Source organism: Eschrichtius robustus, chromosome X (assembly GCF_028021215.1).
Source record: "Eschrichtius robustus isolate mEscRob2 chromosome X, mEscRob2.pri, whole genome shotgun sequence".
Classification (NCBI taxonomy): domain Eukaryota; kingdom Metazoa; phylum Chordata; class Mammalia; order Artiodactyla; family Eschrichtiidae; genus Eschrichtius; species Eschrichtius robustus.
Genome location: NC_090845.1, coordinates 97,686,519 through 97,708,631, shown reverse-complemented (window position 1 = coordinate 97,708,631; position 22,113 = coordinate 97,686,519). Strand labels below are relative to the sequence as shown.

The 22,113-nt window shown below is 48.6% G+C and overlaps 1 protein-coding gene across 4 annotated transcripts in view; it reads right to left on the bottom strand.

The window, feature by feature from the left end:
* TMEM164 (transmembrane protein 164) overlaps positions 1–18,646 on the bottom strand; it is a 158,105-nt gene extending 139,459 nt beyond the window's left edge. Inside the window, exons 1-2 of one of the 4 annotated variants that reach the window (XM_068533203.1) lie at positions 18,569–18,638; positions 17,176–17,845 (exon numbers count right to left, since the gene is read on the bottom strand). In XM_068533203.1, the coding sequence (XP_068389304.1) occupies positions 17,176–17,565 (390 nt within the window). In that variant the 5' untranslated portion in view covers positions 17,566–17,845; positions 18,569–18,638. Of the gene's footprint in view, positions 1–17,175; positions 17,846–18,156; positions 18,255–18,568 lie in introns of those variants that run through there. The other 3 variants (XM_068533204.1, XM_068533205.1, XM_068533208.1) reach the window with 3 other exon arrangements.
* Positions 18,647–22,113: the final 3,467 nt, after the last annotated feature.

The following is a 22,113-nucleotide window of genomic DNA, read 5'->3' as shown; positions in this document are numbered from 1 at the left end:
AAACTTAAAGAGGGGCTTTCTTAACCCTCGGTTAGTCAGAGAAGGCAATTAGCTAGTCCAGCCTCAGCCCCAAGCACTCTACTGGAGGCTTAACTGGCCTGAGATCTCATCCTTTGGGGGGAAGCTTCTCTACTCCTAAAATTGATATTTAATTTGTCCCTTTCTCAACTGCGCTACTCTTTGCCTCATGCAGATGTCTCCTTACAGCTATGAGTGTGCTCTGCTCCCACTGCAGCTGGGCCCCCCGCCAGTCTCTCCCCCGACCCCATCCTCTCCCTTGCCCCCCTTATATACACATGCCCACTTTGGTTTGCTTGTTTAATTCCTTCTTCATCAGCCTCTGCCTGCCTCTAGGCCACCTTGCTACTCTTCTACTTGATCCCTCCCCGTTCAGCTGAACCTCTTGGCCATGGGGCTGCTGCCTTACTCTAGCGTCTCCCTATGCTCCCTGCTCCTCTCCCGCCAGCCACACAGGCAGCAAGGCCCCTGTGGGCACAGCCTCCCGAACACATGATGCTTTCTCAGTTGCCAGATCTTCTCTCTTGAGTCGGCTTCCTTCATCCGCTGACTCTCTTCTACTGAAACTGCTCTCCCAGGCTGCCAACCATCTCCTTTCTTTCTTTACAAAAATATTTCTTCTTAATTACTCAAGAAATTTGTACTCACACCAAATTCAAGCAATACAGAAATGTGTTAAGTATAAAGTGAGGGTGTCCCCCCCTCTCCCTAATCACTCAGGAGTAAACACTACTGGGTACACATTCTTCTAGGCTTTTACAACGTGCTCAGAAACATGCACATATACAAGGGCCTGTGGTTTGTTTTCTTAGGAAATGGGTTCCTATCATACATACTGTTCTGCAGTTTGTCACTTTTTTTAAATTTTAACAATATACTGTGAATATCTTTCAAAGGGAATACAGAGATCAGCCTCCCTTTTAAAAGCTGCACAATACTCCACTGGCTGGATTTACCATTCTGCCACTGGCGAGCTGTTTCCCAATCTTCTCTGATGCCATAACGTCCGTGCACACAACTCTTCACACACAAACATTTCTAAGGTAACTATTTACAAATGGGTGGACGGCTGCCCACAGGACCAGCCTGTACTCACCAATTCCAAGTGCCTTTTCTCAAGTCCTCCTTGGTCTCAACCTCTTTGCCTCACATGACAATAGAGGACCTGCTTCATGAAACTCCTTCCTCTCTTGGGTGTCTTTCCACTTTTGCTTCACTGAGTCTTTTCTTCTGCCCACAAAAGTAGGCATTTCACAGAATCCTTTTCTTCTTTCTCTCCCCTGGCTTGCGTGATGTTTGCATCTTCTGCCCCTCCATCTTCTCTAAGTCACGTTGCCAGCCCAACCACATCTCAATTGCCTGCTGTTCACTCCAGCCTCGGCGTCTCAAACATCTGAGACTCAACAAATCCCCGAATGAACACCTGACCTTTTCCTCTAAGCCTCCGTTTCCTCATCCGAAAAACAAAGGGAATGGACTAGACTCGATTAAATTTTCTTTAAAAATTAGGAGTCTAGTATGTACTAGATGCTGTGCAGGATAGAAAAAAAAATCAATAAAACACAGATCTTGCATTCAGGGAACACACACACTAAGGAGTGGGGGAGAGACATAAACAATTATGTAATATAAGGCAGAATAAAATGCTAAAATAGACAAGAATGGCTAAATCTGGCATGAAGGCTTGAAGAAAGCTTCACAAGAGGGAATGTTTAGGCTGAGCCTTGAATGATGACTGGCATCTCAACAGGAAGAGAAAAGAAAGTATTTCTGGCTGAGGGTATAACATGAACAAAGTATAAAGTCAGAGTCAAAGAAGCATGGAAGTTCATGGTACATGTGACTGGATCAGAGCACATATGAAAGAATGTATCAATACTAGAGGAGAGGGACTTCCCTGGTGGCACAGTGGTTAAGAATCCGCCTGCCAATGCAGGGGACACGGGTTCGAGCCCGGGTCCGGGAAGATCCCACATGCCGCGGAGCAACTAAGCCTGTGCGCCACAACTACTGAGCCTACTCTCTGGAGCCCGTGAGCCACAACTACTGAGCCCGCGTGCCACAACTACTGAAGCCCGCGCGCCTAGAGCCCATGCTCCGCAACAAGAGAAGCCACCTGACTGAGTAGCCCGTGCACCACAACGAAGAGTAGCCCCCGCTCGCCGCAACGAGAGAAAGCCCGCGCGCAGCAATGAAGACCCAATGCAGCCAAAAATAAAATATAAATAACTAAATAAATTTATAAAAAAAACAATACTAGAGGACAAAGCTGGGAAAAAGGTTGAAACCAAGAGCACAGAAGATCCTGAATCCTATCATAAGGAGTTCGGGCTTTCCCTAAAGGGTTTATCTGCCACTCTCTGACTGAGTGATAGTTGCTGCCTAAAATACTATGCTAAAGGCAATTCTGAACTTACATGGAGACACATGTTGCGAAAGCATGCTCATGTTTTGATTAGCACGGTTGGCCTGGGGCACCGTAAGGTGTATTTATCTAGCTATATCTGCTATCCTTGCCGAAGGCAATAGGGAGCTATTGAAGGCTTTTGAGCAAGGGAATGGCAGGACCCAACATGAATTTTCCTTGTATCATTTCTGGCAGCAGTGTAAGGGATGGACAGAGCAGAAAGACCCCTAGAGAAGGGAAGATCAGTCAGGAAGCTGCTGTTAATAAGCCAGATGGTGGTGATGATGATGATGATGATAAACAACGAGACGAATTAGGGCAGAGAAATCAAAGAAGAAAAGGAAGAGACAGATGGGAGAAATAATGGAAGACGGAATCAAAATGACTCAGAGACTATGATGATGGAAGAGAGGAATCGAAATGTGTCAAGGTTTCAAGGGATTTAACCTGGGTCACTGATGGACCGCAGTGCCATTAACTAAGATAGGGGCCATGAGGGAAAAGTATCATAATCCTTGCTTTTCACTCCAAATCCTCCAACCACTTTACTTGGCTTTTAAGCACTCTTAAGTACACTAGGAGGGAAAAAGCAGGACATACATTGCTTTATGGCCCCAGCATTTATATAACCCTACACATTAACCTACTATTCTTCGTTTTGCCAGATCATCAAAGAAATATCCACCAATATCTGATCCTAAAAACAATGGGCTAATAATCCTTTGAATGTTCATGCCCTCAAAAGATGATTTTTCCTATTTAGATAGTGTTTTCTAGTTACAAGACACGTTCAACATATCTTATTTTACTTGACTGTGAGGTATGAAGGGCAAAGATCATCCCTATCTTACAGATACAACAGCCATAACTCTTATTTATCATATTTACTCTACACTTGCTATGCACCAGACACTGATCTAAATACTTCACATGTAGCCACGTATTGAATTCTTACAAGAAAACCACAAAGTAGATACTATTATCCCCATTTTACAGAGAAGGAAAACAGGCCCAGAGATGTCAAGTAACTTACCCAAAGCGACACAGCTAGAAAGCAGCAGAGCCAAGATTTGAACCTGGCCAGTCTGACTCCAGAGCCTGAACTCTTAACTACCACACTTTGTATCATATAAGAAGATCAGGCACAGAGAGGCTACCTGACTAGCCAAAACTACTAGGTTCTGTCAACCAGAAACCTACATCCAAGGCCCAGGTCTGTCTAATACTTAATCCTGTGCTCTTCCTATTACTCTACATTGTTTACCGAGATGAACTGACCTCTCCCACGGGGTTGGCAGATTACTTTGACCTTTTTCCTCTTTGACCTTTGTCACTCACTTCTGCCAAAGTTTCTGATTTTGCTCCCCTGCCGTGGAGCCTCATACAACTGTTCACTAGGATACGATGCAGGTCTCTATTTAGAGGAAAGAAATGATGACCTCAGTTATAGTCCCAAGTGAATGGGTCCCATTTCCAAACAACCAGTTATCTCGCAGCAGATCACACTGGCTTGACATACAGGCTCACTGAGCGTACACGACTCCCTGGACCACCTGCCCAGGACAAGCAGCAAGCAATGGTGGCACTACAGCCTGGCTCCTCTGTGGAAGAGAGGGAGCAAGGGCAGAAAAACACATTGAAAAAGCAGTTGCTATAGCAGTCAGGCAGAGAGGTGGCCCGCAGCCGTGAGATCCTCGCTTTCAAGGCTGTAAGACAATCATGCTCAAAAAACATGTGATTTCTGTTTCTCTACTAGTGGGCAAGAACAAAAGTCCATCTCCCTTTATGCTGGAATGGTTAGGGGTGGAAGGAGGCCATGTATGGTACTAGAGAGAGACAGTGAACCGGGAGTCAGGAGATCTACCTCTGCTTCTGTTGAGCTGTGTGACTTTGGGCAAGTCACTTCACCTCTCTGGGTCTCAGTTTGCTCATCTGGAAAAATGAGGGAGGAGATGATCTCTGAGATTTTTTTTCAGCTCTGACCTGGCATCACTCTGCCATTTCAACCCAGGAAAGTATTGCTCGAATATTTTCTCCAGTATCTATAAGTCGACCAAAGGAGGAATCAGCTAGAACCGAGAGAAAGAAGAATTAGATAAAACAAAAATGACCTTTTTGTGGAAGGCTGCAAATTAGGTAATATATAGGCAATAGACTTAAGCACAGTGCCTGGAGCATATAATACATGCTCAAAATGTTACAAGTATTATTATCACTACTACTCCTAACTTTCAAAGTGTACAGAGATAACCAAAAATTATAACGAGCTCTTTCTCTTAAATTTAACTCCTTTTTGTCCATCTGACCCTATTGCAGGTTTATGGTGTTTAAAAGGTCTGGGTGAGGGAGGACCCTAAATAAGCAGCGGCACCAACTGTCCTTAATGTCGATGGACAGTTCTGACCGGAAAGTGAGAACCCAACCCCAAGGGAAACTAAAGAGAAAATGTAAGTGGGAGGAGCCAGGCTTAATCCTCAGTTTGCTGCAAACTGGCCGTGGAAAGGGGGATTAAAAAAACAACAGGTGCGGACCACAATGTACTTTGCAAATTGTTTTTCAGTTCAGACCCAAAGCGGGGAGTAAGAAACTTGGGAAGATGATCCCAGCCTGGTTTCCACGTGTGTCCATCTGAGCAAACACAGCCCTGACTGTGAGGTATGGCCAAACACCGCTCAGCCAGGCAGGAGACCCTTGTGACCCGGCAGGCTTTGCATTCTTCCCCAGGAAGCGAAAGCAGCCTCGGCCTAAAGGTCACCCCTGACTTCCCAGGGCCAAGACAGCACCCCTCCCCGCCGACAGCCCCGCCCGGTGGGGAGGACAGCCACAGGCCTGGGGGGGTCAATCTGTTTCTCTTTGCTCACTGGCCAGAAACCCCACCAGCAAACAGGAAAACATGACCTTGGCTTGGTGCTAGCCTGCAGGGCTATGCTGAGGACAGCTGAACTGCAAAGTCCAGTGCGGGGCCGCGAGGGGAATGGAAATCTAAAGGTAAAACCGGGCGCCCTTTCCTCAGGGGGCCCTGAGAGTCCTCCTGCGACTGGGGGCCCGGGAAATGGGGAGAAAGGCCCACGTGAAGCAGCAGCCGGCAGCAGGGGCAGCCCAAGGGGCCAAGTGTAAAAGTGCTGAAGATAATAAGGCACTTATGCACATGACCCCGAGCAACATTCCTGCAGGGCGCAGGGAATAAAGCGCAGCAACAGGCGCACACGCTCAAGTGCCTGGGACGTAAAAAAGGAAACTCTTGACAAATGCAAAGCGACAAGGAACAAGTGGTGATACGCAGGAGACCCTTTGGTACAGTCTCCCCTAATTTCTCAGGGTCGCTCTTTGTTTTAGGAAGGCCCTCCAAGCCAGCTCCAACCAGGGAACCAGGATTATTACATTATTAAAACATGACCTTAACCTAAGGAACTGCCTATTTACACACAATGCTTGGGAACATGCCTGGGGGTCTTCCAATGGCCTTGCTGGGTGGGGTAGGGCACTCCAACCCCAAGGCTGTGAAATCACATGACCCAGGCCTTGGCCCTGGAAGGCCACACTTAATTAAAGGGGGCCTCCCTTTAGTGACTCGTGGCTGAGGTCCCAGTTCTGAAAGAGCAGCTGGTCTTCAAAACTGAGAGAGGTTTCCCATATCCGGGAGATACTGAATTGTCTTTTTTTTTTTTTTTTTGGTCCATTTGCTGACATGTCAGGCAAAGCACTGGTCTACTTTTAACCTGCCTTTCTCCTAGGAGCTCTGGGAGCAGCCCTTTGTCCTCCAATAATTTCTTAACCCTGGGAACAGGCGGCTCTTGAGCAAGTTGCACTCCCCTCGGTCAAAAGAAATTAATGAAAAAGGAAAAAGTAAATCCACGCACCTGTCTCTGCCCACCCCCAAGCCACTCCTTTCCTACTTCTGTCATGTACCCGTTGGTTTCCTAGGCTACCAATCTCAAGATAGCTGGCACCAGAGAGCCAGCCCATTGATGAAGAGCAGCAGTAATTAAGCCCAGAGGTCCCTGGAAAGCCAAGCTTCCTACCAATGACAGCCATCCTCCAAATGCTTCAGAAAGGGCTGGGTGATTTACAGTAACTTCCAAATTCCCCACAAAACTGTCCTTAGGCCTCCAACAGTCGAGCCACCCTGCCCTGCAGAGATTATGTGGGTGCCTACCACATGAAACAAAGATGCCAGGGAAGCTTCTCTTGGGTGAGATTTTTTTTTTTGGGTGGGGGGTGAGATTCTTAAAGCTGCCTTCCTGTATCTAATCTCTATCATCTTATGCCAGCATCAGGCATCCAAGCTCACAGCAGCAGCAGCCATAATAAGGATAACGAAGCTCGTGATCATCATCACACATCACATCACAGCAAAAAATTTATTGACTGTCTACTATCTTAAGTGCTTTATTAGTATTGTCTCATTTTTTCTCATTTAATTCTTACAACAGCTCTGCAGGTTAGGTATAATTATTATTCCATTTTACAAATGTGGAAACTAGGGGTTGGAGAGGTTAAGTAACTTGCCCAGGGCTACACAGTTAGTGGTAGGATTTGAACCCAGGCCTTTACCACCCTAGAGTCGGCTTTTACCCAGTGTGCCTTGAAATATATTGTACTGCTACTACTACAATAGTCCCTTGCTATCCGCAGGGGATTGGTTCCAGGACCCACCACGGATACCAAAATCTGTGGATGCTCAAGTCCCTTGTATAAAATGGTGTAGTATTTGCATGTAACCTCGCACATGCTCCTACACACTTTAAATCATCTCTAGATGACTTATAATACCTAATACAATGTAAATGCTATGTAAATAGTTGGAAATACAATGTAAAAGAAACGTAGTCGCCAGTGCACAGCAAATTCAAGTTTTGTGTTTTCAAACTTTCTGGAATTTTTTTTTCCTAAATATTTTCAATCTGTAGTTGGTTGAATCTGCAGAAGTAGAACCCATGGTTACAGATGGCCAACTGTACTATGAAAAACTGCTAACATTTATTGAGTGCTGACAATGAGCCAGAACTTCTGCTAAATGCTTGATTTAAATTATTTCATTTAATTCTCGCAACAGCCCTATTAGGTAGGTCCTATTATTACTCCCATTTTACAGATGAGTGAAACTGAAGTTGACAGCAGTTAAGTAACATGCCTAAGGTCACATGATGATGGAGCTCAAATACATACCCAGGAAATATGGTCCAAAAGCTCAATCCACTAAGCTGAGTTTGCATTAAGAAAAGGAGGCATTTCTAGTGCCCTACTTAACTTAGCCAGGATCCTTGCTGTGTCCCAATCCAAACCTACTGGGTCCCAGTGAGAGCTTCACAAGTAAATGCCAATGAGGAAACCTGTCTAGCCCTTCCATGTACGTGCCAGCAGCTTGGACCTGACGAGTCTAGGAAAAGAGAAGCAAGACCCTTTCTAGACCCTTTCTCTCCTAGCCAATTTCCCCTAACTTGATTTCTGAAGAAAGCACCTCATGTCCAGCAGCCTCTGCTAATACTCTGCCCAGAACATCTAATAAGTGTTTACCCAGGGGCTCCCAGAGCCGTAGTTAAGGGCCTTAATGTGCAACCTGGCTCTGTGCCTTATTTAATCAGCACCTGAATGAAATGTCTCTTTGCTAGCAACAGCCTGAGCACAGAGTCTTTCTGCAAACACAGCTGGTCGACTGGCAAAGGCGATTCTATTCACAGGCAAAATACACCCTGAGTTTACACCACCACTGATGTGCGATAGAGACAGGGAGACTGGAGGCACCCGGATGGAATTAGAATGGGCTCATGCCTCCTTTCTCCTCCAGATAATCCCGCTTCTCGCTCTTCTACCCACCTAAACACCTGCCCACAGGACACGGCTTGAACTGTTCCTGCCCAACAGGCCAGTCCTCTCTAACCTCCCGTCTATTCCCTTTCCGCAGAGCCACAGGCCCAGGACCGGACTCATCCTACCCTTCCTCCTCTGGCATTTGCTCCAACAGCTACTGTTAAGGAAGAACAGCTAACGGAGAGATCCCCCCAACCCTCCCCTTCAGGATCTCGGGCTCGCAACAGGTCTGCGTCCCTTGACACACCATACGCTGACGGACATGCAAGCCATATGCCCTATTTAGCTGGCAGCTCTTTCCCTGGGAAAGAGCTCAGTAAACAGAGAGGACCATACCCAGAAGAGGAGGAATCCTCCCCAGGCCTTCAGATTTAAATCTGCTGCATCCAAGCACCCTGGAGGGAGACTTACCCTGGGGGTCCAGCAAGTAGGGTAGCAAGACACTGATAACCCCAGTTCTCGGGGGGATGGTGGGGTGTGGAGCAGGAGGGAGGCCAAAAACTGGGTAAGGAACACGGGAAAGGCCACCTGCTCAAAAACACTGGGACACACCCCACCATTTAGAGTAAGGGTAACGAGGCCCTTTTAAAAATTCCTGCCCTCCCCCAGCCCAGTTGAGTCTATGAGCCATTCGCACTTCAGTGTGAACCTCCTAAATGGAACTGATTTCTTCCTGATTTCCTGGGCAATATGACCTCCTCTGATGAAACGGGTATTTTGAAATGTATCAATACAAGGGGTTGATTCGGAGCTTTGAGCACTCTGGAAAGAGGCAAACCTGGATGGAGTGAGTCGGGGGGAAAGACTTGGAAACAGGGAAGAGAATAGAAAAGAGAAAGGTAGGATAGCATCACATTTCATCAGTTCTGCTGTGGAATCCGTGGGTACAGCGAGCACCCCATGAGCCGCTAAAAATCATCTTCTGGTCGCAGGTGGGATGCCTGCTATTTCATTTCCTGTATTTACTGTCAGCTCACTCTCATCAGTGTTGTGTGTGTCTGTCCTTGACCGTGTGAGCCCTCCTTGGGACAGCACAGAGAACACAATTCTCTATCTCACAAGCCCCCTATCAAGGATTCGTAGGCAACTGCAGCTGTCTTATCAACGGGCCAGAAATGACAGAGCATTCCTTGGTTTGCCAAGGGAGAAATATGAAAAAATATCTTCCCCTGATAATAACAATCGAATGACTCCAGGTAAGAGTTGAGAAGCTTTCCTGTGAAACAGGAAGCAACTCTGGGCCTTTATATGTATTGTTTCCTATGCCTGGAATCCCCTTCCTTCCTGCAACACCCCTTCCTTCCTGCAACACCCCTTCCTTCCTGCAACACCCCTTCCTTCCTACTCATTCATTCACACATGTTTACTGAGCACCTACTATGAGGCAGGCCCTGTCCGAGGCGCTAGAATAGAAAACAAGACAAACAAGGGCCCCTGCTCTCAAGGAGCTAACATGCCTCCTTTGTGAGTCAAATGTCACCTCTTCTAGGAAGCTTTCCTTAATTGCACTAGGAAAAAAAAAAAGACCCTCTGTCCTCTATGCTTTGTTCAAATCTGTTACCGTACATGTCATGTTGTAAATTAGTTGATCTTTTTTCTTGCCTGTCTCATCTCAACTGTGAGCAACATGAAGGCAAAGAATGTTTCTTATTTATCTTTGAATCTCCAGTGCCTGGCACAATGTTTGACACAACAGGCACTGGATAAATGTTTGCTGAATGGATACATGAATGAATACATTCCCATGAGCATTTAAAACAAAAGCCCTGCACATAGAAAATTAGCATGCAATAACTCTGTGTCAGTATTTCCTCTCGTTAGTTCCCAAAAATCTCAGACACTGGAAGGATGGGAAGGGAGTGTAGAAGGGCTGGAAGGTGCCAAAGGAGGCCTGGCCGAAATCCTCCACCGACGTAACCCCTAGGGACCCAACAAGCCACTGGAACTCTAAAGCTACCTTAAAATCCACCTCACAGTAACTCGGAGCCCTCAACCTCTCATTTCAGCCACATTATTTAACACCCACACAAATACTGAGGTATACCAGAAGACTAAACGCCCGCCCAAAGGCCGCCAGATTCACACCAGTCAGGAGGAGCATTTGAACCAACATCCCACCTCATACTTTAGCCGCTAGATAATGTCTCTCCAAGTGGGGTCCAATGCTCACCAGCATCAGAATCACTCGGGAGCTTGTAATAAATGCAGATTCCCATCCTCACCCTATAGGCCCTAGACCTACTCAGACTCCCTGAGTAGAGAGCCAGGCATCTGCATTAGAACAAGCTTCCAAGGGAATTTTTCACAAAGAAAGTTCGAGAAGCACTGCACTCCACACCCATAGTCTCCTCAGGTCCACTCATCCAGTGACTGGCAGAAGATGCTCTCAATTTAACAAAAGATATGAAAGACCATGGATCTCCATGGGGGGTGGGGAATCCTTTCACAATGTATACGTACATCAAATCATCATGTTGTGCACTTGAAATATCTTACAATTTTGTCAATTATACCTCACAAAGCTGAAAAAAAAATAAAGTAAAAAAAAAGATATGAAAGACCAGAAGTTGAGAAGCCTGGCTCTTCTTGCAGAGGGTGTTTCAGTGACATATGATGACAGTGAGCTACCTACTGAGAAATACAAAAGGGGAGAGAAAGAGATGGAAAGTGAGTCACCAGACTAATAACGTTTTTTTTAATGTGTCTGATATTAAGGAAGGAAAAGAAGAAAGTAGACACTTCCAGATGTCGAACCAAGGGATTTCAGACCAAGATCCAACAGTGTAATTTCCTCACAGCAATGAAAGGGAGCAGATACTTGGGGCAGAGAATGGGCTGCAGTTCCTAATAACCAGCTCTTTGTGATGGAACCAAAAGATGTGTGAGCTGGAGGCAAAACCACCTCTCTCCTCTGGCTATTTCAAAAAACAGACAGGAGATTCTCTTAATGGGTACAGGAGACATAGGAACAGTGCCCAGGAGACCTCAAGGGAACACAGACAGAACCACCAGAGGGAAAATGAAAAAGGGGAAGAAAACAGTCAGTCAGTCAGCCAGCATTATCCAGGCACACATTAAAAAATTAATGTGCATGTATTGTATTAAGCTCTGCAGGGAGTTACAGAGGGAAGAAAAAAAAAAAAAGACACTACTCCTTTCCTTAAAGAAAAGTGTTTACGCTAATGGTGGAGAATGAACAAACATGCAAAAACAAGCAACCCAGTCGAACACTCACTGAATTACCTACGTGTATACAAAGGCATATGTTAAAGAGCCAAATAGTCTGAGGAATATTCAGAGGGTCAGGAAAGGAGGACAAAAGCTGTTACTGGAATGAGTGGAATAAGTGTGGAGTCAAGGTCAACTGGAAAGTTTCACAGAGGAGACTCTTCAGGAGGATCTGCAGAGGGGAGGAACTCACGACAGACCCCACGAAGACAGCGATGAAGGAGACACATCTATGGCAAAGGGACAAAAATCCAGGGATCCTGTGGATCACCCCGAGTAGGAGCCAGCCACATACTGTTACTTAATAGCAAGCTCCACGCTGGGTTGTAATAACAAGTGCATGGTGAGAAAAGGCTGAGAAGGAAAGCTTTCCTCTCTGCTGGGTGTAGGCTGGACCTCTGGTCACAGCACCCAGTTTTATAGGCTGTGCATGAGAAGGGTATGCAGGCACGGGCAAGGATCCAGAGAAAAGCAACAGAAATGATTAGAGGAATGGATTCTAATAGCTATCAAGAAAGGTGAAAAGGTGTTGAGGTTTGTCAGTTTCTGAGCCGGAGGTAAAAATCTATTGGTCATCGTCCAGCTCTGACCAGCTGTACCTGGAATCTCTGTTTAAGTGACCACAGAGTTACTCAGAGGATTAAAATGCTTTGTTTCCATGTGGCCCATTTCACGAAGAAGATGGAGATAGGAAAAGGTTAAACAATTTGCTCAGGTTCCCTAGCAAGCCACGAGCAAAACTAGCATCGTAATTTTAAATCCCAGGGCTGTCTGTGGGTTGTTTAATCCACCAATCCACACCACTTCCCTTTATAATGGACAGCACCCCCCACCAAAGACTGTAATTATGAAAGATGGAAAAATTCTCTGCAATTTCCTTGGGGGAAAAATAAAACAAACTAAAAAGGAATGTCATGCCTCGCCGCTGAGGCCCATATAAACATTATCCCCTTGTGTCCCCCTGGACTGTTGACATAGGACACGGTCCATCTGATAACCTGTCAGCAGATGGCTGGATCCCTCATTGTACCCATTCCCCACCGACGTCAATTGCAAGCAGGAGCAGTTATCAGCGCTCCAGACAACAGATGGGGATGAGGAGGTGTGGTTGGTCTGAAGTCAAGGAGGCGGGGGACAAAAAGCCTAGCTCTCAAATCTATCAGGTTTTCTCTAAAACAAATCCATCACAGAGCAAATGGAATACACCCGTGTATATTCCGTGAGTTCCAAAAGGTGTCACAAAAAGCTCAGGGCCATTTTGAATATGTGCCATTCTACGCTTTCAGCAAAGAGGGAAGAAGTAGGAAAATAAACAGTGAGCCAAAAGCAGGTTAGCCATATTTGGTGGAAGTCAGCCTTCTAATATATCGTAAAGACAGAAAAATAAAATAGCAATGGCAACTCTAAAAAAAGGATGGGGCTCACTAGGTATTACAGGCTAAAAACCAGAGGCTTGGCGCTCTGGGGTCAATAGCATCAATTATTATTTGGCAAATGTCCAGCTGAGATCCAGCCTGCCTTATGCACAGAGACACGGAGGGTTAAACACCATATGCTGTGTGCCCCACTCAGTTCAGCGCCCAATCAGGAGATATTGACACAGACACATACAGAACCAACCGGAAGTGGACAATTAGACAAGACATCCAAAATTTGATCTTTTCGTTAAGTTCCTAAGACAGAGACAATATAACTGGATGCAAAGGAGATAAAAGGCCACCAGTCTTTATGGACACAATCAGTCAAATTGTCCGGCATTTTAACTCTTCTGCTAAGAACTTGTAGATTTTCGGACTTAAATAGCTATGAGAATCTCTTCCTGCTAAAGCCCCAATTCCCACTGTGGCAGCTCGGTTCTAAAGCCACCTCTGCTACTAACTTGCTGGGTGATTTTTTTGGTAAACAGCATAATCAGTCAGTAAATTCATTCCCTGTAACCCATACCTGCCAAAATAATATGCACAAGGGGACTAGCCACACTTGAAGAAATACTTACTGGTGTAATGGGTAAACACCACTGATATTCAGCAAGGGGTTTAATAACAGTGCGTTAATCCTGGCGCTTGCTGATCCTGAGAACCCTCAAGCATCACCGGCTTGAGTTCAGATGTGAGAAGGTGCTGCTGTAATCATACAAACCTCCGCCAGACCCCAGTTCCAGGGCCCTTGAGATATCAGATGAGGCCAAAAAGAAACCAGACAGCAGGAATATTAATCAAGAACAGAACTCAGATACAAGAACTGCCCTTCCTTATGCTTCTCAAGCTGGCGGTCACCCAAAGGCAGCATGGCTATGATGAGGGTCTGTGTAACGAGGCCTTGGAAATAAATATTTTACAGACTGAAAAATGGGAGATAAGGAGACTAACCACTTTCCCTCCAACTCTTCCATTTCCTGGCCTAAAGCAATACTGTCCTTGTTACAAACTTACACTGGCTCTGAGGAACAAGGCCTTTCTATAAAGCCATAATTGAGTCGGCCTGTTGAGAGACACACATCAGAAATGTCTCTGCTAAGCTCCCGCTTTCATTTCAGCTAATGTCTCCCTTTCCTTATTGGGACCTCTGAACTCCACAGAATTCACTGCCATAATATGGCCTAACTCAGCTAATTCACTTGCCAAAGCATTTCTTTGTACTCAACATCTCCCCCGTGGAATACACACAGTCACAGGAAACATTTTAACAACCTCTCTCCAGGCTCAAGCTCATCTAGCGTAACCCTAAAGAAGAGAATGCATGTGAAAGTGTCTTATAAACAGTTAAGAGCTAGATAAATGTAAAGTATTACTAACCATACTTACTATCATTAGTCATTGCTGTAACCGAGTCAGAAAATTGTTTCCAACCATCTGTTGTTAAATTTCTTTTACGGACTCACATCAACTTTTAAAAATCCATACGTCCCTGCTTCCCAGGAAGAGCCACAGGTAAGGTATGGAATGTTGGATTCATCACAGGCTAAGTCCCCCACTAGGCCGGAAGTTACTATTTAAATGACACAAAGCAGTGACTTAGGAGTAAAGGACAAAGCAGGACAATCCTGCTCTGGCTCAAGAATTCTTTAGTCTGACTCTGTTCTTTGTCCCCACCCTCTAGCTTCGGAGTTTAAGCTAATCACAGGACAACAGCAAAAGCACAAGTAACAGGAATCAGTCCATAGTTCCCCAAACATCTATCTCTCTGCAGCTGTCAGCCCCGAGAGCCAACATCATCTACGTGTGTCCCTAAGGGTGGCCTGGTCAGGTGTACTTTACTGGGAAGACACAGGGAGCAAAAGATGAACGAAGATGAGAAGATGAACAAGGCCACCTGAAATCGGAAAGGAGGCCAAAAGCATTTCTAGAATAGCTCTCTGTGGTGTCCCCGGCCTCTGCTTATGGAGAAAAGAATCACAGAACATAGGCTGTCAAGAGGTAGGAATGCAACTCTGCCTCGTTTTGCAGCTGGGAGAACTGAGACCCAGGAAAAGTACTTTCCCCAAAGTCACACAACTAATTAATGCCAGAACGAAGTCTCCAGCGCCTTCTAAAAGCCTCTAAAACCCTCTGCACTAAAAACCGTGGTGCTGGACTTCCCTGGTGGCACAGTGATTAAGAATTCGCCTGCCAATGCAGGGGACACGGGTTCGAGACCTGGTCCGGGAAGATCCCACATGCCGTGGAGCAACTAAGCCCGTGCACCACAACTACTGAGCCTGCACTCTAGAGCCCACGAGCCACAACTACTGAGCCCGCGTGCCACAACTACTGAAGCCCGCGCACCTAGAGCCCGTGCTCCACAACAAGAGAAGCCACCGCAGTGAGAAGCCCGCGCACCACAACGAAGAGTAGCCCCCGCTCGCCACAACTAGAGGAAAGCCCACGCGCAGCAACGAAGACCCAACACCGCCCTAAATAAATAAATAAATAAATAAATAAATAAATAACTTTATTTTAAAAAAAACATGGTGCTGCCAGGTTTGATGTAATCACACCAGCAGCAGCCCCAGTCAGGCTGAATTTAGTTCTTTGTTGACCTTCTACGTATGTGGTTGTCAGAGGCCTAAAGACCCCTTTGTAGAAAAGGCACCCTCTGACCCTCACCACCTGCCATCCAAAAAAAAGCTCTCCTGTCCCAAGAGCCTCACATAGCAGCGGCTGAGATGCGTTGTTTCCTTTCATTAACAAAAAGCCCATTCATCAAAAAAAAGAAAGAAAGAGGACAGGCTCAAATTTACACAGAAGGTCTAGCTGGGAGAGCCCTGGGTTTCCTGTGAATGGCATCACTTCCCAAGAAGCCCTCTTTGGAAAATGCTACCCACTCCAACCCTGCTGGACGCTTATAGCCATCCCATCAATAAGAGCTGCTTTATTTCAAAGCTGTCTACACCTCCTTGCCACATCTGCAAGACTGGAAGGGGTTTGTGGCCATTCACATTTTACAGGCTGGGAAACTGAGGCCAGGAACCTGCCATCAAAGGAGTACCTAGAACACAGAGCTAGCAAGCATGCCAGCCACAAGTAGGCGGCGCCATGCCGATAAGCATCGGCCTCTCCCCAGAGACTGCCCTGCCATTCCTCAACCCCAAAGAGGGTGGATTACCTTTCCAACCCAGAAAGCTAATTCATCTTTTGGCTGCAGGCGAGTGACCTCCCATCCCTGGGCTCCACCCGGCCTTTAAAATGGAGATAAGCATCTCGACCTCCTGCCCCACACAGGGTTATCACAAGGCTCCTGAGAATAACCTTCTACAAATATAAAAGCAATAAAGATGCTAATGACAGGTTTCAAAACTGTCCCTGGATAAAACACACCAGGTTTTCCACAGCCTGAAATCTAAAAAGGATTTTTTTTTCCCCTTTCTCCTCTTCCTCCTCCTCCATGATTTTATAGTTTTAGAACATCTCGCTACACAGGCTGAGCACAGAAAGACAGTCTCGCTCTTGGTCCTCACCCAGATTATTTTTATGTATCTGGCAACTTTCCTTTTCAATCTCATTTGTTTTTCTTAGCGCCACTAATGGGAGGTAAAGAAATCAGCTGTCTGGGCACCCCTGGACCGTGACCTCAGGAGAGAGAATAAGAGCGGTAAGATGGAGAGGTTTGCAGGAAATAAATACCCTCTCACCATGGACAGAGGAAAGTTCATGAGTCTGCCTGGGGTCGGCTTCAGAGTGCAGTTAGTAGGAGCTTGGTGTTGCTCCAACAAACACCTCAGAACTCAAAGGCAGACCTCACCCTAAGAGCGTAAACTCCCAAATGAAAGAGTCATTAAGAGAAACCCGTAAAAGGATTTCCCCAAAGTACGACAGTGGAGACCAGTAACCTTATGTGACCACCTCCAGGAAAGAAGGTCACCAGGCCTCTGGGAAATTAACTGTGGCAGAAGTAATGGGGGGACTGGGCCATGGTCCCCCACTGGTGATTCAGAAAGGGCACCTGGCTGGGGCTGGACTTCCTGCTTGTGAAAGACCAGGGCAGGCCTGGGAGGGGAGGGGCCGCGGCCTGAGTGCTCGTCTTTCCTAGTGCCCGTCACGCATTGTGCAGAGGTAGAAGAGAGCCAAATCTGAAATCCACACACAAAGCGCCTCGTTGGAAAATCAGTTGTGAGGGTCCCACTTCCCGCAGGGATGAGGTGGTGCTCTACCCTGCCAAGTGTCCTGAGCACACAAATGACTCTGATGGCTGAGGCTGCCCGGGGTGGGGTGGGGGGAAGTCAACAGACTCACATGCATCATGGTGACCAGGTGACAGGGGTTGAGCAGGTAGATGACGGTCTTGGTGGCGAACTTAAAGCCCACCTCCACCCCGAAGGTCAGGCACAGGGCTACTAAGAGCAGATTCTTGCTCAGGCTCTCTTTGCCTTCCTCTGGCCGCTGGGTCACCTGCTCTGGCTGGCAGCCACGGCCACCCCTACCGTCCTCCTTCGTCTGCCTCAGGATGTACCGCAGGGCCACCAGGATCTCCAACAGGGCCAGGGTCAGGACCACCACACTTTCCAGCAGCCGCTGCTGCCAAGAGAGGAAGGCAGCACAGTCGGGGCCCCCATTGCCTGCAAAGCTGGGGTCCACGCCCCCATAGAGCCAGTCCAGGAGACTTTGGTAGCTATACCGGGACATGATGCAAAGTGGTTCCCCTCGACCACCGTGCAGGAAGCAAGAGCGAGATGGAACACAAGCCCAGAGGGTGGCCCGGGTGGTGGGACATGTACGGAGGGCACACCCCCGCACCCGCACCCCCCTCCGGACACCAGGGCACCTAGAGCAGGGGACGGGAAGCTACACGCGAGGCCCGGGGCAAAGTGCTGGCTCTAACTTGTCCCCACGGCTGTCTGGGGAGCCCCCCGCGCTTCTCCAGTGGCCACCAACGAGGCAGGGTGGAAACGAGCCGTTGGCCAATCTAAAAGGAAGGAGAGGAAAAAAAAAAAAGGTCTCAAAGAGGCAATTGCATCGGGAATTTACGAGGCGGGGAGGGGTAACTAGCGAGGGAAGAAAAGGAGAACAGGGGCAGTGGCGAAGCAAGCAGGGGTCAGGGGAAGTCGGAGGCCGGGAGGGTCAGGGAGAGGGCCGAGGGGACCCGGCAGCGCGGCGGGAGCGAACCGGGGGCGACGGCGAGGGGACACGCGGAGGCCAGGAGGGGAGCTGGCGGGGCCGGGCAGGCGGGGAGGGCGACGGGGCTGGCGGGGACGCCGGACTCCTCGTCTCACGCACTCGCCACAGGGGGATCGCTTACTCCTGCAACCGCGTGGCCGTCTCTGCCCCCAGCGAGCAACTTCGCCCCCGACTGGCCCCTCCGAGCCAATTTAGAGCCGTCCCTGTCCAGCCTCCCGCCCCCGGGTACACCCCCGAGCCCACAGCTCCACCCCCCGGCTCAGACGCCCGCCCTCCGGGCAGCACCTCCCCCAGCCCGCGGCCCGCCCGGGACCTGCCCCCCTCGCGCGGGCAGCGGCGGGAGGAAGCCGGGAGGGAGGGAGGGAGAGAGGGAGGGAAGGCGGGCGGGAGGCCGGGCCAGCCGGGGGCTGGGCTCCGGCCGGCCCCCTCCCTCCATCCCGGCGCCTCATCTTCCCGCGCCTCCCTCCCGGCCCCAGGAACTGATAGCCGCGCCCTTCGGGGCTCCACTCACCGGCAGTCGGCCTGCGGCCCCGGCTGGGCGCCCGCTTGGATCCCCGCGCTCCCCGCGCCCCGGCACTCGGCTCCCCCGGCGGCTGCCGCGGCCGCCGCGCACGGCTCCTCCTCCCTGTCTTCCTCCCCCTACAGCCGCCGCGCTTGCTTCCTCCTTCTTCCCCTCCCTCTCTCCTCCCCCTCCCGTCCGGCTCGGCCCCTCGGCCCCCCCACCACCCTCGGGCTGCGGCCACCCCGCCTCGCCTCCTCCCCTCTCCGGCCTCCCTCGTTCCCCCTGCCGCTCCCACCCTTCACACCTCCCACCCTCCCTCTTTGCGCCTCTCCCTCCCCCTCCCTCCCCCGGGCTCAATCCCCGCCTCCTTCCTCTCCTCCCCGGCCTGCCTCGCGTTCGGCACTCGCCGAGCCTGCACGCGTGCACGGCCACCTTCTTGCACCACCGTCTACGGAATTCGCCTCCTTCGCGAAGCCGTTTGGACCCACTCCACCTCCTGCGACCCGGTTCTCCAGGGCATTTCTTTGTACACCGGGCACCTAGTAGGCGCTTAGCCGGCCTTCGCTAAGTTCTTGGGGGAATGGACTAGCCTGTCTAGTGATGAGCAGCTGGTCAAGCTTGGTTTTGGGGGGGTCTGCTGGGTGTGACCTTCTACTGTTCGCCTCTCCTCCAGTCCGCCCTGAAATAGCAGACTCGGGCGGGGCCAGGAAGGCGTCTTCTCCCACCTTTCTAGCCACAGCCCTACTCTCCAATACTAGGATGAGGCTTCTTTTCCTACTTTGCCCGGCCCTTCCCCCTCCTGCTCCGCTCCAGCGTTTCTCCTTCTAACCTCCGGCCACACAGCCCACCGCTGTCACTCCCTCTCCAGGCCCTGTGTCTCCCCTTTCTCCTGCCAGGCCTTCGAGCTCAATCGTACTCTAGCTGGAGGAGAAGAAGCTTCCCCTGACCTCTTTCCCTCCTCCCTCTCTGTGAGGGAGCAGCTGTTTCCCAACCTGCGCTTGGCCGAGAGTCCTGCCACTGAAAGGCCTGCCAGGACAGTGTGGGTGTGCAGGGGCCCCAGAACTGGATAAGGGCTGCTGATTGAAACAGGACCCCCTCTTCCCTGCTGCTTCCTACCCATAGACTGTGGTTTGCTTTCCTTTGGGCAAGGAAACGGGAAAAAGACCTTTTAAGAATCTACCTCGTGTTGGTTGAATATTTATTGAAAACTCAAAAAGAGAATATCCAGAAAAACACAGTTAAGCACCTCGCCTGGGAAACACTTTCTGGTGTTGGCTGCAAGCCAGACTCAAAACATAAAATACAGTCTACTGTATCATCAGGCCATTGTCCTCCCATCCTTTCCAAGTCTGGTTTTCCCCAAGTAACCTCAGAGCCAGGTAACCTTGTCTAATTCCAAGCTTTGTGCAGCATCAACCATAGGCCTGATGCTCTTCAAGTGCTAATTAATAAAGAACAACAAACAAGGATTGATTCAGCGGCTCACTCATTCACTCTCCGTAGGTGTTTTGTTAAATCCTCTGCACCATAACATTAAGGATAAAGCTGTGGAGCTCCTGGCAATGACTGCAGCCTGAGACCTCAAGTTCCTATCTTCAAGGAAGTAAGAATGAGGTTATAGCACTCAGCAAAAGGCTTCATTAATCCATGCAGAACTTCCTTGGGAATTTGGCCTAGAGGGTCCTGTGTTTGCAAGATGACTGTCTTTAGTGACTGTAGCCAGGCCAGCTTCCTCACCTGAGGCACAAATTCCTCTCTTGCCAAGTGTAGAATAGCCAAGTGTTTTGACAACCAGGATTCTAATTCTAATTATACCATTTACTTGCTATGTCACCTTGGGCAATTTACCTCTCTGTGCCTCAGTTTCCACCTCTCAACCGAAGGGTTATCAGTGATCTATTATCTAATTCCTAGGATTATGCACATTTCAAATGAGTTGAATTATGCAGCACATTATGTAGTATCTGGTGCATAAAAAGTGCTCGATAAATGCTATCCGTTAGTTATCCTCATCCAGTTCTGCATCTGCGCTGGCAGGCCTGCATGGGTGCAGACACACTCACATTCAGTGCCCTCCCCTACATCTGCATAAACAATCCTACCCAGCCTTCAAAGCCCACGTGAAACTGCACTCCCCCTACCCCCCACCTCCAGCTCCCAGAGCTCTCTCCCTCCTCTGAACTTCAGCAGCAGTTATTGCCTGCACTACTCATTTTATTCTGAATCACATACTGCCTTCCATTGTTCTCTCATTGTTAGTTCTGTCTCCCACACTCAGATCTTTGACAGCAGGGATGGGTCCTCATCTTTTCTAAACCCCCCTCAGCACCTAGCAGGGTGGCAAACATAGTAGGCACTACGCACAGACACTGGGGGAGTGTTGTCCCCATAGGTAAAAGGCAAACAATGACTGAGCTGAAGTGGTGGGTCAGATTTTGGAAACTCATAAGCTCCAGACAAATGTCCTGATCATTTCCTTGCTGGGACAACAGGCTATTGGCTTCTTGTCTCCAAACCGTAACAAGGGCACATGAACTTGGTTTCTTTTTTTTTTTAATACTTTAGAATGTGATTTTTTAAAAATTTGTTTATTTATTTATTTATTTTTATTCTTGGCTGTGTTCAGTCTTCTCTTCCGTGCAAGGGCCCTCTCTAGCTGCGGCGAGTGGGGCCACTCTTCATCGCGGTGCACGGGCCTCTCACCGTCGCGGCCTCTCTTGTTGCGGAGCACAGGCTCCAGACACACAGGCTCAGCAGTTGTGGCTCACAGGCCTAGTTGCTCCGCGGCATGTGGGATCTTCCCAGACCAGGGCTCGAACCCGTGTCCCCTGCATTGGCAGGCAGACTCTCAACCACTGTGCCACCAGGGAAGCCCTGAACTTGGTTTTTTAAGTAGAACCTTGAAGCGCAGTGAAAAGGGAACTGGGACCTTGGGGAAAGTCATCTCTCCGTGACTCCGTGTACTCAGGTAAATGAGTGGGGTGGACTGGAATGGTTTCTAAGATGCCTGTCGGCTCTAAGATTCTATGATTCTAGGAACTCAGCCTTGCTGCCTTTCATCCAAGTCATGTTTGAACCTTAAGGCAGAAACCTGATCTAACTGGCTTGGTGATCCTAGCCACCTTTCTGCCTGTTGAGACAGTACCCTAAATTCTTTTGTCCAAAGTACCTTCCCAGCTATAAACTCAGCTGACCTCCTATGGAATGCAAAGAGTCAAATTATTACCTCTGTCATACCACGGATGAGCAGCTCAGAAAGGTGTAGTGACTTGCCTAAGATCACACAAGTTCGTAGCAGAGCGAGGGCTAGAATTTGGGGTTCAACAGTATGGACCAGAGCAAGCTTGCTCATTGACTTGGCCATCTGACCCTTTCTCCTCCTGCACGTCATATTCTTTGAATCCACTCCTGTCCTTCTACGCACAATCTAACCTGAAAGTCAAATGCGTGCATGATCGCCCACAAGCAAAAAACAATGCACAATCCCCATATTATACAAAATGTTATCAGTAAAAATAAACTGTGTGTATGGGGGAAAATGAAGAGAGAAGCCT